General features: G+C 40.0%; 1 protein-coding gene across 3 annotated transcripts in view; it reads left to right on the plus strand.

The window, feature by feature from the left end:
* The first annotated feature begins 653 nt into the window (after positions 1 to 653).
* Positions 654 to 16,015, plus strand: part of MCM6 (minichromosome maintenance complex component 6) — a 45,085-nt gene continuing 29,723 nt past the window's right edge. For 2 of the 3 annotated variants that reach the window (XM_032637885.1, XM_032637884.1), the window contains exons 1-6: positions 685 to 856; positions 10,851 to 10,997; positions 12,319 to 12,429; positions 13,313 to 13,562; positions 15,125 to 15,290; positions 15,577 to 15,722. In XM_032637885.1, coding sequence (XP_032493776.1) covers positions 750 to 856; positions 10,851 to 10,997; positions 12,319 to 12,429; positions 13,313 to 13,562; positions 15,125 to 15,290; positions 15,577 to 15,722 — 927 coding nt within the window. In that variant the 5' untranslated portion in view covers positions 685 to 749. Of the gene's footprint in view, positions 857 to 10,850; positions 10,998 to 12,318; positions 12,430 to 13,312; positions 13,563 to 15,124; positions 15,291 to 15,576; positions 15,723 to 16,015 lie in introns of all 3 variants that reach the window. The other variant, XM_032637883.1, reaches the window with a different exon arrangement.

Consider the following 16,015-nt stretch of genomic DNA (forward strand, 5'->3'; position numbering starts at 1 on the left):
ACTCCCTAAAGAGGCACCTACAGAGGAGGCTAACCAGGAATGGGCAAAGAGATAAAAGAAAAATCAAGTGAAACGAAGTTGGGAAAATATGGCCAAAGAGAGGGGAAGTCAAGAGGACACAAACCAAGAGTGCGTTTGAGAGGGGAAGTAATCAACAGCGTCAATTATTCGCTGATTTTTCCCGGTCAGCACCAACCAGAATAATTCTGCCAACTCCCCTCTCTCCCCTCCCCCTGGTACTGTTACTATGTCACTTTTGACGCTTACAGGGTTTCAGCCGGTGGTTTACAGTTTATGTCCTCCAATTACATGGCTCAAGCAGGAGGTCGGAATCTTACTCATTTTCCTCTTCCATAAAGCATTACGCCTCTTGCTCAATTAATATAAGTGAAACGATTTGAAGAACATTTGAAAAACCACCCCCGGGCAAAGATCTTATGTTTTAAATCGCTCCAGCAGCCAAATTCCCCCGGACACGACCAACTGCGCAGGCGCAGAGGCCGATCACCCGGCTTTCTCTGGTCTTTGCATTTGGCGCGAAATCTCCGTTTCGTGGGAGGGGCTGAGGGAGAGGCCGCGCTCATTGGACAGGTTTGGCGCGAAATCCCCGAGCTCCTGCGCCACGATTGGCTCCGGCCTTCCGGCGAAGGGGCGGGGCAGAGGAGGTGCGCGCCGAGCGGCAGCGTCCGGGGAGAAGCAACTCTCTGCGGTCCAGTGAGGCGCCGGCGGCCCCTCAGCATTAAGCAGCGATGGACCTCGCGGCGGCAGCAGAGCCTGGCGCCGGCAGCCAGCACCTGGAAGTCCGCGACGAGGTGGCCGAGAAGTGCCAGAAACTGTTCGTGGACTTCTTGGAGGAGTGAGTCGGAGCGCCCCTTACCCGCGGAACTTCCCCTCCCGCCCCTCGCGGCTTCCGGAGCCTGGGGGCGCCGTGGGCCCCGCGCGTGTTCGGGAACTGAGGGGTCGCGCGCCTCGGAGAGCGGGCCGCGGGGAGGAGGCTGGGCTGGTTTCCGGGGGTGAAATCCATCTGGAGCTCTTCCGCAAACTCCTGCCGTGCGCAGTGCCCTGGACCGAGCGCTTTAGGCCCGTCGTTCAGTCCTCACAGCCTGTAAGGCTGGTGGTCGCGTAGCCCCCGGTTCCTTGTTCGGACCCTGAGGCTGGGTGGGGATGAGTAACTCGTCCAGTTAGGCCGCGCGTCCTCAGGGTCGCGGGGGAGGCCGAACTGGCGTATGAATCCTGGCGGGGGCCTGACTGGGGTCCACCGAGGGCCTGGCAGCCCTGGAGCCCGTGGAGTTGAAAGGGCCGGAGTGAACCCCGTGGTTGACAGATGCTCGGGCGAGGGCCCAACCTGCTTATGGCGCTGAACGCACTCCCTCCGTCTCTTCCTTTCCTTCTGACCCTCCAAACCCCACTTTTCTTTTTTTCTGTTGCCTTTTTTAGGCTCCAGGCATCTCAAACCCCCTCTCCCTGGCTTTCAGCCACTGCCACCAGTTACTTTTCTTAGATCGTGCAGATATAGCTCTGCTTTCCCTGAGTGGGACTCTACCGCCTCCAGGAAGAAGTGGAAGCACTGCAGAATGTCTTCGGAAATTCTTTTTTTTTTTTTAAGAGCTCCGTTTTTTAATTTGATCATTTCTTGCATTTGAAGTTCTCCTCGATGACATCTTGGCCTGAGACTCTTTGCCATAGTCCTAAAAAAAAAAAAGTCATATGCGGTTTTACTAATATTTAGAAACTCCACTAAGTTGTTAGCACTAGTTATAGTGAAGCTTTTAAAGATAAGCACATGTCTTACGAAAATGCTTCCCATCCTTAAAATTCTTTTAGCTATTCTCAAGGGCCTTAATGACTTCCGCATCTTTAAGGCTCATAACATGGCAGGAAATTCTTTTTTTTTTTTTTTTTTTATTGTGGTAAAACCTTTACCATTTTAACCTTTTTTTTTTTTTTCTTGGCCGTGCCCTGTGGTACATGGGATCTTAGTTCCCCAACCAGGGATCGAACCCATGCCCCCTGTTTTGGGAAGAGAGTCTCAACCACGGGACCACCAGGGAAGTCCCCATTTTAACCTTTTTTAAACACAGAGTTCACTGGCGTTAAGTACATTTACCTTGTTACACAGCCATCACCAAAATCCATCTCCAGACCACTTTTCTTCTTCCCAAACTGAAATTCTGCACCCACTAAACAATGATTCACCATTCCCCCCCGATCCTCCTGCCCCTGACAACCACCATTCTGTTTTCTGTCTATGAACTTGACTACTCTAGGTACCTCAGACTTGGAGTCGTACAATATTTGTCCTTTTGTGACCAGCTTACTTCACTTAGCATAGTGTGTCTTTGAGGTTTTCCATGCTGTAGCATGCGCCAGAATTTCCTTTTGAAGGGTGAATAGTATATCATTGTATGTCTATACCACATTTCGTTTGTCTCTTCATCCATCCGTAGTTATGTAGGTTGTTTCCACACTTTTACCACTGTGAATAATTCTGCTGTCTTGTGAAATTCTGATAGAGTTAAAACCATAGTTTAATTTATATTTCCCTACTTTTGGCAATGTTACTCTCTGCCTGACAGCTCTTCATCCTTCAAAGCCTAGCTAAAGAATCATACCTCATTTGTTAAACCCTAGAAACCTTTCATGCAGCACCAATCCTTTCTTCCCTTATGTTCCCAAGCTGCCATTTTCTGTCATCTCTGGTAATATATCTACCTGTCAGCCGTTTCATCTGAATGTAAATCCCATCCTTAATCCCCCCTAGCCACCACACCACATTACACAGGTCCTCAGTTATGTTTGATTTTAACAAATAATGTAATTACCTTTGCTTCCTTGAAGTTTGCCATGCAGCTGACTCCTGGGCACAATGATGAACAAGACAAATAATCCCTGTATTTGTTGGGGAAAAAATGTTAACGCCCTCTCAAAATACCAACTTTGATTGCCATTGCTTATGGGATAAGATCCAAATTCTTCACAGCTGCTTTTTCCAGTTTGATCTTCCACAGCCATTCTGTCATTATCCACACTCCTCCCATACCCTTCCTGACTTTGCTACATACTTGCAAACATCTGTAGCCAATCTATCCACCACTCATTTTTTTTCTTTCAAATTTTGAAAGTCTTTCAATGCCGAATTCCAGTGTTACCTTTTATATGCATGAAGCCTTTGTAGATGTTCCTGTTAGGCAAAATTAGTTTATATTCCCCTGTCACATTCTTTTACCTCCTCCTTTTTCTTTTTCCTTTTTATTTTATTGTGGAAAGAACACTTAACATGAAATCTACCTTCTTAACAAAATTTTAACTACTGTGTTATTGTTGTACAGTAGATCTGTTAGAGCTTATTCATCTTGCTTGACTGAAACTTTATGCCTGTAGTACCTCCACATTCTCCTCTTCCTCCTACCACCATACCACTCTTTGATTCTATGAATTTGACTTTTGGGGGTTTTTTTTGGCCTCTCCCAATGGCTTGTGAGATCTTAGTTCCCTGGCCAGGGATCGAACCCCGGGCTCACGGCAGTGAAAGCATGGAGTCCTAACCACTGGACCACCAGGGAATTCCTGAATTTGACTTTTAGATACCTCATATTAGTAGAATCATGCAATATTTGTCTTTCTGTAATTGGCTTATTTCACTTAGCACCATGTCCTCAAGATTCATCCATATTGAGACATTGCAGAATATCCTGTTTTAAGGTTGAATAATATTCTATTGTATGTGTATACTACATTTTGTTCATTCATTTGTCATGAACATTTAGATGTCTTGTCCCTCTCTTTAGTAGAAATGTCTCCTATGAGAGTGTCAACCCCAGCAGAGGGACGATGCTGTCATTTCCAGCCTGTGGTACCTCTGGCATAGTGCTTTGCAGATAGATATTTAGGTATTTAACAGTTATAACATGCTGTATTTGAAGGAGGAATTGATTTTTTTCTCAAAACTAATCTGCATGGTTATGTTAGAAGGACAAAAATCAAATATGTTCGTATGATACGCTTTTGGAAAAAACACACCAGCTTTACTTTGTGTGTGTGTATGTTTCCTTTTTCCTGAAGGTCTTAGGTGCTGAAGCACCTCATTTCTGTGTATTTATTTGTATTTTGGTTCTTAAATCAACAACTAATCTGTCAGTTTGCTGTTTAGAAATTAAATCTTTGGATTTTAACCTGAATTTCTTTCTTTTTTTTTATATCATTAATAGAGTTGGGTTTTTTTGAGTTTTTTTAATTATCACTTTTTTTAATATATGGCAGGTTCTTATTAGTTATCTATTTTATACATATTAGTGTATATATGTCAATCCTAATCTCCCAATTCATCTCACCATCACCACCACCACCAACAACCCCCCGCTTTTCCCCCTTGGTGTCCATACATTTGTTCTCTACATCTGTGTCTATTTCTGCCTTGCAAATGGTTCATCTGTACCATTTTTCTAGATTCCACATATATATGTTAATATACGATATTGTCTTTCTCTTTCCAACTTAACTTCACTCTGTATGACAGTCTCTGGGTCCATCCACATCTCTACAAATGACCCAGTTTCATTCCTTTTTATGGCTGAGTAATAGTCCATTGTATATATGTACCACATCTTCTTTATCCATTTGTCTGTCGATGGGCATTTAGGTTGCTTCCATGACCTGGCTGTTGCAAATAGTGCTGCAGTGAACATTGCGACACGTGTCTTTTTGAATTATGGTTTTCTCTGGGTATATGCCCAGTGGTGGGATTGTTGGGTCATATGGTAATTCTATTTTTAGTTTTTTTTTTTTTTTTTTTTTTTTTTTTTTTTGCGGTACGCGGGCCTCTCACTGTTGTGGCCTCTCACGTTGCGGAGCACAGGCTCCGGACGCGCAGGCCCAGCAGCCACGGCTCACGGGCCCAGCCGCTCCGCGGCATGCGGGATCCTCCCGGACCGGGGCACGAACCCGTGTCCCTTGCATCGGCAGGCGGACTCTCAACCACTGCGCCACCAGGGAAGCCCTATTTTTAGTTTTTTAAGGAACCTCCATACTGCTCTCCATAGTGGCTGTATCAGTTTACATTCCCACCAACAGTGCAAGAGGGTTCCCTTATCTCCACACCCTCTCCAGTATTTGTTATTTGTAGATTTTCTGATGATGCCCATTCTGACCAGTGTGTGAAACCTCATTATAGTTTTGATTTGTATTTCTCTAATAATTAGTGATGTTGAGCATCTTTTCATGTGCCTCTTGGCCATCTGTATGTCTTCTTTGGAGAAATGTCTATTTAGGTCTTCTGCCCATTTTTTGATTGGCTTGTTTGTTTTTTTACTATTGAGCTGCATGAGCTGTTTAGATATTTTGGAGATTAATCCTTTGTCCATTGATTCATTTGCAAATATTTTCTCCCATTCTGAGGGTTTTCTTTTCGTCTTGTTTATACTTTCCTTTGCTGTGCAGTAGTTTTTAAGTTTCATTAGGTCCCATTTGTTTATTTTTGTTTTTATTTTATTTTCATTACTTCAGGAGGTGGGTCAAAAAGGATCTTGCTGTGATGTATGTCAGAGTGTTCTGACTATGTTTTCCTCTAAGAGTTTTATAGTGTCTGGCCTTACATTTAAGTATTTAATCCATTTTGAGTTTATTTTTGTGTATGGTGTTAGGGAATGTGCTAATTTCATTCTTTTACATGTAGCTGTCCAGTTTTCCCAGCACCATTTATTGAAGAGATTGTCTTTTCTCCATTGTATATCCTTGCTTCCTTTATCATAGATTAGTTGACCATAGGTGCGTGGGTTTATCTCTGGACTTTCTATCCTGTTCCATTGATCTGTATTTCTGTTTTTATGCCAGTACCATGTTGCCTTCGTTACTGTAGCTTTGTAGTATAGTCTGAAGTCAGGGAGTATGGTTCCTCCAGCTCTGTTTTTTCCTCTCAAGATTGCTTTGGCTATTTGGGGTCTTTTGTGTCTCCATACAAATTTTAAGATTTTTTGTTCTAGTTCTGGAAAAAATGCCATTGGTCATTTGATAGGGATTGCATTGAATCTATAGATTGCTTTGGGTGGTATAGTCATTTTCACAATATTGATTATTCCAATATAAGAACATGATATATCTCTATCTGCTTGTGTCATCTTTGATTTCTTTCATCAGTGTCTTATGGTTTTCTGAGTACAGGTTTTCTGCCTCCTTAGGTAGGTTTATTCCTAGGTATTCTTTTTGTTGCGGTGGTGAGTGGGACTGTGTCCTTAATTTCTCTTTCTGATCCTTCATTGTTAGTGTATAGGAATGCAAGAGATTTCTATGCATTAATTTTGTATTCTGCAAGTTTACCAGATTCATTGATTAGCTCTAGTAGTTTTCTGCTGGCATCTTTAGGATTATCTATGTACAGTATCATGTCATCTGCAGATGATGACAGTTTTACTTCTTCTTTTCCAATTCGGATTCCTTTTATTTTTCTTCTGTAATTGCCATGGCTAGGACTTGCAAAACTGTTGAATAAGAGTGGCGAAAGTGGACATCCTTGTCTTGTTCCTGATCTTACAGGGAATGGTTTCAGTTTTTCACCATTGAGAATGATGTTTGCTGTGGGTTTGTCATATAGGACCTTTATTATGTTGAGGTAGGATCCCTCTATGCCCACTTTCTGAAGAGTTTTTATCATAAATGGGTGTTGAAATTTGTCAAAAGCTTTTTATGCATCTTTTGAGAGTTGAATATTGTCAGAAGCTTTTTATGCATCTTTTGAGATTATCATATGGTTTTTATCCTTCAATTTGTTAATATGGTGTATCACATTGGTTGATTTGCATATGTTGAATCCTTGCATCCCTGGGATAAATCCCACTTCATCATGGTATATGATCCTTTTAATGTGTTGTTGGATTCTGTTTGCTAGTATTTTGTTGACGATTTTTGCATCTATATTCATCAGTGATATTGGTCTGTAATTTCTTTTTGTAGTATCTTTGTCTGGTTTTGATATCAGGGTGATGTCCTCATAAAATGAGTTTGGGAGTGTTCCTTCCTCTGTAATTTTTTGGAAGAGTGTTAGCCTTCTCTAAACCTTTGGTAGAATTCACCTGTGAAGCTGTCTGGTCCTGGCCTTTTGTCTGTTGGAAGATTTTTAATCACAGTTTCAATTTCATTACTTGTGATTGGTCTGTTCATATTTTCTGCCTCTTCCCAGTTCAGTCTTGGAAGGTTATACCTTTCTAAGAATTTGTCCATTTCTTCCAAGTTGTCCATTTTATTGGCATAGAGTTGATCTTTGCTGTTGTTTTCTTTGTTTCTATTTCATTTATTTTTGCTCTGAGCTTTATGATTTCTATCCTTCTACTAATTTTGGGTTTTGTTTGTTGTTTCTCTAGTTCCTTTAGGTGTGAGGTTAGATTGTTTATTTGAGATTTTTCTTGTTTCTTGAGGTAGGATTGTATTGTTATAAACTTCCCTCTTAGAACTGCTTTTGCTGCATCCCATAGGTTTTGGATTGTCATGTTTTCATTGTTATTTGTCTCTATGTATTTTTTGATGTCCTCTTTGATTTCTTCAGTGATCTCTTGGTTATTTAGTAACGTATTGTTTAGCCTCCATGTGTTTGTGTTTTTTACGGTTTTTTTTCCCTGTAATTGATTTCTAATCTCATAGCGTTGTGGTTGGAAAAGATGCTTGATATGATTTCAGTTTTCTTAAATTTACCAAGGTTTGATTTGTGACCCAAGATGTGACCTATCCTGGAGAATGTTCTGTGTGCACTTGAGAAGAAAGTGTAATCTGCTGTTTTCGGATGGAATGTTGTATAAATATCAATAAATTCTGAGAAGAAAGTGTAATCTGCTGTTTTCGGATGGAATGTCCTATAAATATCAATTAAATCTATCTGGTCTATTGTGTCATTTAAAGCATGTGTTTCCTTATTAATTTTCTGTCTGGATGATTTGTCTATTGGTGTAGGTGAGGCGTTATAAAGTCCCCCACTATTATTGTGTTACTATTGATATCCTCTTTTATAGCTGTTAGCATTTGCCTTGTGTATTGAGGTGTTCCTATTTGGGGTGCCTATAAGTTTATAATTGTTATATCTTCTTCTTGGATTGATCCCTTGATCATTATGTAGTGTCCTTGTCTCTTGTAATAGTCTTTATTTTGTTTGGTTTTTTTGCGGTACACAGGCCTCTCACTGTTGTGGCCTCTCCCGTTGCGGAGCACAGGCTCTGGATGCACAGGCTCAGTGGCCATGGCTCACGGGCCTAGCCGCCCCGCGGCATGTGGGATCTTCCCGGATCAGGGCACAAACCTGTGTCCCCTGCATCGGCAGGCGGACTCTGTACCACTGCACCACCAGGGAAGCCCTATTCTTTATTTTAAAGTCTATTTTACCTGATATAAGTATTGCTACTCCAGCTTTCTTTTGATGTCCATTTGCATGGAATAACTTTTTCCATCCCCTCACTTTCAGTCTGTATGTATCTCGTATAGACAGCATATATACGGGTCTTGTTTTTGTATCCATTCAGCAAGCCTGTGTCTTTTGGTTGGAGCATTTAATTCAATCACATTCAAGGTAATTATCGATATGTATTTTCCTATTACCATTTTCTTAATTGTTTTGCATTTGTTTTTGTAGGTTCTTTTCTTCTCTTGGGTTTCCCACTTAGAGAAGTTCCTTTAGCATTTATTGTAGAGCTGGTTTGGTGGTGCGGAATTCTCTTAGCTTTTGTGTGTCTATAAAGCTTTTGATTTCTTCATTGAATCTGAATGAGATCCTTGCTGGGTAGAGTAATCTTGGTTGTAGGTTCTTTCCTTTCATCACTTTAAATATATCGTGCCACTCCCTTCTGGCTTGTGGAGTTTCTGCTGAGAAATCAGCTGTTAACCTTATGGGAGTTCCCTTGTATGTTATTTGTCGTTTTTCCCTTGTTGCCTTTAATAATTTTTCTTTGTCTTTAATTTTTGTTAGTTTGATTACTGTGTGTCTTGGCGTGTTTCTCTTTGGGTTTATCCTGCCTGGGACTCTCTGTGCTTCCTGGACTTGGGTGACTATTTCCTTTCCCATGTTAGGGAAGTTTTCAACTATAATCTCTTCAGATATTTTCTCAGGTCGATTCTCTCTCTCTTCTCCTTCTGGGGAGGAGAATGTTGCATGCAAATGTTGGTGCATTTAATGTTGTCCCAGAGATCTCTTAGGCTGTCTTCATTTCTTTTCATTCTTTTTTCTTTATTCTGTTCCGCAGCAGTGAATTCCACCATTCTGTCTTCCAGGTCACTTATCCATTCTTCTGTCTCAGTTATTCTCCTGATTGCTTCTAGTGTATTTTTCATTTCAGTTATTGTATTATTCATCTCTGTTTGTTTTTTACTTCTTCTAGGTCTTTGTTAAACATTTCTTGCATTTTCTCAATCTTTGCCTCCATTCTTTTTCCGAGGTCCTGGATCGTCTTCACTATCATTATTCTGAATTCTTTTTCTGGAAGGTTACCTATCTCCCCTTCATTTAATTGTTTTTCTGGGGTCTTATCTTGTTCCTTCACCTGGTATAGTCCTCTGCCTTTTTATTTTGTCTGTCTCTCTGTGAATGTGGTTTTCGTTCCACAGGCTGCAGGATTGTAGCTCTTCTTGCTTCTGCTGTCTGCACTCTGGTGGATGAGGCTATCTAAGAGGCTTGTGCAAGCTTCCTGATGGGGTGGGTAGAGCTGGCTGTTGCTCTGGTGGGCAGAGCTCAGTAAAACTTTAATCCACTTGTCTGCTGATGGGTGAGTCTGAGTTTCCTCCCTGTTGGTTGTTTGGCCTGAGGCGACCCAGCACTGGAGCCTACAGGCTCTTTGGTGGGCGACACCAGGAGGGCTCATACCTAGGAATACTTCCCAGAACTTCTGCTGCCAGTGTCCTTGTCCTCGCAATGAACCATAGCCACCCCCTGCCTCTGCCAGGGACCCTCCAACACTAGCAGGTAGGTCTGGTTCAGTCTCCTGTGGGGTCACTGCTCCTTGCCCTGGGTCCCGATGTGCACACTACTTTGTGTGTGCCCTCCAAGAGTGGAGTCTCTGTTTCCGCCAGTCCTGTCGAAGTCCTGCAGTCAAATCCCGCTAGCCTTTAAAGTCTGATTCTCTGGGAATTCCTCCTCCCGTTGCTGGACCCCCAGGTTGGGAACACTGACGGGGGGCTCAGAACCTTCACTCCAGTGGGTGGATTTCCGTGGTAAAATTGTTCTCCAGTTTGTGAGTCACCCACCCAGCGGTTATGGGATTTGATTTTATTGTGATTGCGCACCTCCTACCGCTTCATTGCAGCTTCTCCTTTGTCTTTGGATGTGGGATATCTTTTTTGGTGAGTTCCAGTGTCTTCCTGTTGATGATTGTCCAGCAGCTAGTTGTGATTCTGGTGTTCTCACAAGAGGGAGTGAGCACACGTCCTTCTACTCCGCCATCTTGAACCAATCTCCTAACCTGGATATCTTGATTTAATATTTTCTAATCAACAAATACTAACTATTCTTTTATTGTTGGTATGTACAGTTAAGAGTGGAAAGTGTTAAATCAAGAAATTCAGATTTAAACCTGAAGACGTAGTTTTCCTATGTTCCCAGCTTTGTACAAAGCATTTTAAAGGCATTTTCTCATTTAATCTTCACAGTGATCTTAGGAGATAAGATGATGTTCTAATCTTTTTTATTATGTTTTTTTTTCAAACAGAAGAGGGACAGGTTTAGAATAGGTAAGTAACTTGCCCCAAGATGTACAACTACTAAAATGGGCCTGTCTGACCCTAAAACTGATGGTCTTTAACCAATATGCTGAATTATCAGGCATTCACATTCTTCTTTTTGCTGCCTAATTCTTAGGTTTAATGTGACTTGCATGTATCTACAGGTTCCAGAACAGCGATGGAGAAATTAAGTACTTGCAGTTAGCTGAGGAGTTAATTCGTCCCGAGAGAAACACATTGGTTGTGAGTTTTTTGGACCTGGAGCAATTTAACCAGCAACTTTCCACCACCATTCAAGAGGAGTTCTATAGGTTTGGTGTATTAATCTTTACTTTAAATAGACATGTAGCCTGGGAAGCCAGCTATTCTTAGAACGGAAGTGTTCATTTGTGAGGCAAAAGGGCAGCTGTCACAGAGGCCCTTTGATACAGCCAGTGGTCATTTTAGTGCTGCTCTGAACTAATTTAAGCCTTTGTGGAGTTGACTGTTTTTCACATGCGAATGTTGAAAACCTTTGTTTTCTATGTAGTTTTTCCAGGTGTTAAGAGGATTGCTTTGTTTCAGGCTTCAGTGCTATTGCTATGTCATTCATTTAATCCACTCTCCCTCCCCATATCATATAAAATCCCTTGAAACATTTTAAAAGCTGAATGGTATTTTTTTGGCAGAAATTAGACATTAGGCTTTTGTTTTGCTTTCGATTGCTATATAAAGCCAAAAATATCTTTCTACACAAAACTTAGTTTAAATAAAATCAGGTTAAAATAAACACTGTGGACTGTTATGAAAGAGAAATGAAGACCCAGGAGTAAGGAGTCACAGTCCTGTTCTTTTACCTGGTATACCGGGAGATGGAGGATTTGTCTCGGTGTTTCTAGTCATATATGGCTATCAAGAACGGTTAGAGGGATAAGCAGCAGAGTTTATTGTGATAGTATGTAGCAGGAAAAGTTGTACTGACAAGTGAGAGGGAAGTAGAAAATCAGGGCTGATGGTGGAAACACCTGTGCCTGTACCTCATGCACAGACCGTGCCGCAGTTTTGTCTCCTGAAAGTAGCTGATTTTTCAGAGGACTTCCAGAACCTACCACTTAAACCAAGCTGCCTCAGCTATTTAAAACTTAAGAGAACATGCACACTTCCATCTAACCAGTCAAGTGAAACGTTTCTGCCAACTTGCTCTCAAATCAGTACACAAATTCCTTCCCTGCCCTTATCTACTTCCTATCAATCAAGAATAAAACCTGGAAGAAAATAGTAGGCCTTGACAAGTGGGAGGCTGCCTTGCTAGGTAGTATACTGCCTACGTGGTTCAAGTAGAGTCATCTTGGACAGAGGAGTGACCTGCTGTGTGCATGCTAAATGATTATTTAAAAATAATAGGTTTTCAGGAGCAGCATTTTATCTTTGGTGTTTCTGTTGTCTTAGATATATTTATGGTGGAATAGGAGAGGATTGAAGATGCTCTAAACCTGGATCAGATGATAGAAGTGTCCCACAGAGTTAAATTCTAAAGCTTGGTTGTAACCAGATGAAATTCCTTAGTTTTAGCTGTTGGGAAGCATAAGGGGAAGGAGCCCTTGGTAAGCCTCTTGAAGTTGTCAGTTGATTTACTTTTTGTTTGTTTTTCAGAGTTTACCCTTACCTATGTCGGGCCTTGAAAACCTTTGTCAAAGACCGTAAAGAGATCCCTCTTGCCAAGGATTTTTATGTTGCATTCCAAGATCTTCCTACCAGACACAAGTAAGAAACCCTTCCTTGAAAAAAAAAATTCCCCAAATAGTATAGGCATCACTTAATTGTCAGAAAGCTCAGAAGGTTGTAGTCTCAGGTCTATAAAGAGTTATATCCAGGTCTATAAAGAGTTATATCCAGTTATCCAGAAGATTTAGTTTTGGAAAATATGTATTCCCAGGAAAATGGGATGGGAAGTATGTTAAGTGAAGCAATTTCTGGGGATTATAGTATTTTAGGGCACCTTTTAAGGGATGTTGAGGTGAAAAATTAGTGAGAAAATATGAAAACTGAGAACAGTCACAAAAATTAATGAATTGTCAAGAGCTTAAATAGCATAGCTTTTAAACTGTTTCCTCTTTAGCAGTTATTTAAAGAATAAATTTGTTGGAGGAAATTGAAGTGATATTTTGAAAACTTAAACTACTAAAATTACTTATAAAATTACCAAGTTATTTAATATAAAATGGGTTTGTGAAATACAGTGTTTTCTAAACCTTCAAGTTCAGAAAAAAAAATTTTCCTGTGATAATTTTTCCCAAGGATAACTTTACTGTGAAAATGCTTATTTAGAAATGTAGGTAAGAAAAAAATATATTTGCATATAAAACAAAAATGGGATCATTCTGTTTTATAATTGCATTTCTTTCATGTCCTTTACTTAGTTTTTCTTATTTATTCATTTATGTATTTTGTTGTGGATGCATGTACATTATACTTCAGGAATGGGCATGTTGACTAAATTATTCTTGTAGGAGAGTCCAAAGAATACCTTGTCTCTTATTTTGTTGTTATTTTAAGCATAAATTATCATTGAATATCCTCTCATTAAAAGTGAAAATTTTTAGTTTGAAAATGAATATTTACTAATGCAATATCTGTCTTTAAACAGAATTCGAGAACTCAACTCATCCAGAATTGGTTTGCTCACTCGCATCAGTGGGCAGGTGGTACGGACTCACCCAGTTCATCCAGAGCTTGTGAGCGGAACTTTCCTGTGCTTGGACTGTCAGACAGTGATCAAGGATGTAGAACAGCAGTTCAGATACACACAGCCAAACATCTGCCGAAACCCAGTTTGTGCCAACAGAAGGAGATTCCTGCTGGATACAAATAAATCGAGATTCGTTGATTTTCAAAAGGTGCTTATTAATTTCTTTTTAGGTCAGATTCAGCCTATGCTAATAATTCACTTCTAGGCACTTGTAATTATTATTATAAGCTTACTTAGGCAATGTTAAACTCAGTTTTTATGTAAGTCAAGGTTCATCAAGTGTGACTACAGATTTAAGCTAAAAATTTGTAATGCAAATTTCAATTATCAGTATATGTGTTCTAACCATTAATAACTTGGATTGGAAGCTCCTTCAGGCAAATAAAATGTATTTGTCAAAGAATAAACAGTAACCATTATTATTACTGTTATTATTACAAGCTAGAGTTAGGAAAATTTTTGCAGAAGTAGAGACTTGTTGGTGTAAGACTTGGAGTTGGTGGTTAGGAGGGAGGAAGGCATAAATAAAAGGACAGGTGAAAATGGACATGCTTGTCAATAGCAATGAGGATTATCATGATTAAAGTAGAGGAACCAAATTGGAGATCATCTGAGAGATGATTTGGTATGAGGCATGGAAGTACTTGGAGCCTTAAATCTCAGATTGAGAAGCTTGGACCTATCTTGATAAGCAAGGGGATAAGTTTTCAGATGATGGGAATTTTAAAGGAAGATTAATGAGACAACTGTGTGTGGTATTTAACAAGAGACTAATAGGCAGTTGTAGTAACTGGGCAAGAGTTGGATGGTAACAGTAAGAATGAAGGGGCTAAAGCTTTTCAGGGCTTAGTAACTCTGATATATGCAAAGAGAAAAGCTGCAGCAGCTCAAGCACTGGAGAATGAGTACCAGACTAAAATAAATAATTTATATTAAATTCAGTTTTTAGTCCTTACTTAGTTTTCTTGTTTTATTCTGATACTTGGTTTATAGGAAACGTGTTCTTACCAGCAACTTTGGGTAAAAGATGCTTTATATTTGATAAAGAACATGATATAACAACCAAATACAAAATATGAATTTAGGTTGGGTCTTGGTTTGGGGGGAAGAAAACAGCTGTAATAAAGGACATTCTTGACAACTGGGGAAATTTGAAGACGGACTAGATAAAGAAGTCATTATGGAATTAAATATTTAAATCTCTTGGTGTGATTGATGGTATTGTGGTTACATAGGAGATTGTCTTTATTCTTAAGAGGTGAGTGCTAAAATATTTAGGGGTGAAGTATCTTGATTTTTGCAACTTCTTTCAAATAATATAGTAAAAATATGTGTGTCTTAAGTAATGTTAACAGTTGTGTTGAGGTGGAGGGTATAAAAGATGTGATATTTTTCATAAAATTTCCCTGACAATTTAGAGGAAGATGGAACACAGAACAATTATTTAAAGTCAGTTTGAACAAAGAAAAAAATACATGTTGTTTAATGAGAATAAAAGTGAACTTGAAGTTTTTAAGTAGATGTAATCTCTTACCAAATTGAAAGTTTTATGGTAGAGAATTTTTAAGATGAATGTTGGCACATGTCAGAAGTCTGCAAACTAGTAAGATAATTTAGGATATGTCGATATTTGTGGCATTTAATTTAGATTGCATGGCATTTGAAATAGATCTCTTCTCATCCTTGGCAATTTATTTGTCTTTGTTACAGGTTCGTATTCAAGAGACTCAAGCTGAGCTTCCTCGAGGGAGTATCCCTCGCAGTTTAGAAGTGATCTTGAGGGCTGAAGCTGTGGAGTCAGCTCAAGCTGGTGACAAGTGTGACTTTACAGGGACGCTGATTGTTGTGCCTGACGTGTCTAAGCTTAGCATACCAGGTCAGTAATCTGTGGCTCAAATTTAACAAATTCTCAGTTACCTGAACTGCAGAGTATCTAGCTTCTTGCGTCTTCCTTGTCTTATTTTTGGCTACCAATCAGAGGGTGAGCAAGGAACTATCATGAGAGTAAAAACAAATTGGTTTGCTATAAAAGCTACTGTTCTGAAGAATTTCAAAGCCTAAATGAAATTTTTGCATTTATAGGTTTCATTTATCTGAGCAGTTTTGATTCTCAGCACCTTCAGTATTTGAGCTGTGAAACAGTCTATCATTCATTGTTTCAGGAGCACGTGCAGAAACTAATTACCGTGTCAGTGGTGTTGATGGATATGAGACAGAAGGCATTCGAGGGCTCCGGGCACTTGGTGTTAGGGATCTTTCATACAGGCTGGTCTTTCTTGCCTGTTGTGTTGCACCAACCAACCCGAGGGTGAGTCTTCTTAGTAGAATGGCAGAGCTTAAGAAAGGCATCCCCTGAGGCTGCCGCAAACTCAGTGTTAAAGACGGAGTTGGGTTGAGATTTGTTCTTTAGTTTTAAAACCAGATTTTTTCATGTCTGTCTTCCTGATCTTAAGGAAAAGTCTTATTTATTTTTGTACATAAGAGCTCAATGCTTTAAGAGCATTGGTACTATTATTATTCACAGTGGTTTTTCTGTTTTTGTTTTTCTGTTTTTAATTGTTAAAGTTCCTCTGTCATGCTCCTCGAGAAAGTACAAGTAGA

Source organism: Phocoena sinus, chromosome 7, assembly GCF_008692025.1.
Source record: "Phocoena sinus isolate mPhoSin1 chromosome 7, mPhoSin1.pri, whole genome shotgun sequence".
Classification (NCBI taxonomy): Eukaryota; Metazoa; Chordata; class Mammalia; order Artiodactyla; family Phocoenidae; genus Phocoena; species Phocoena sinus.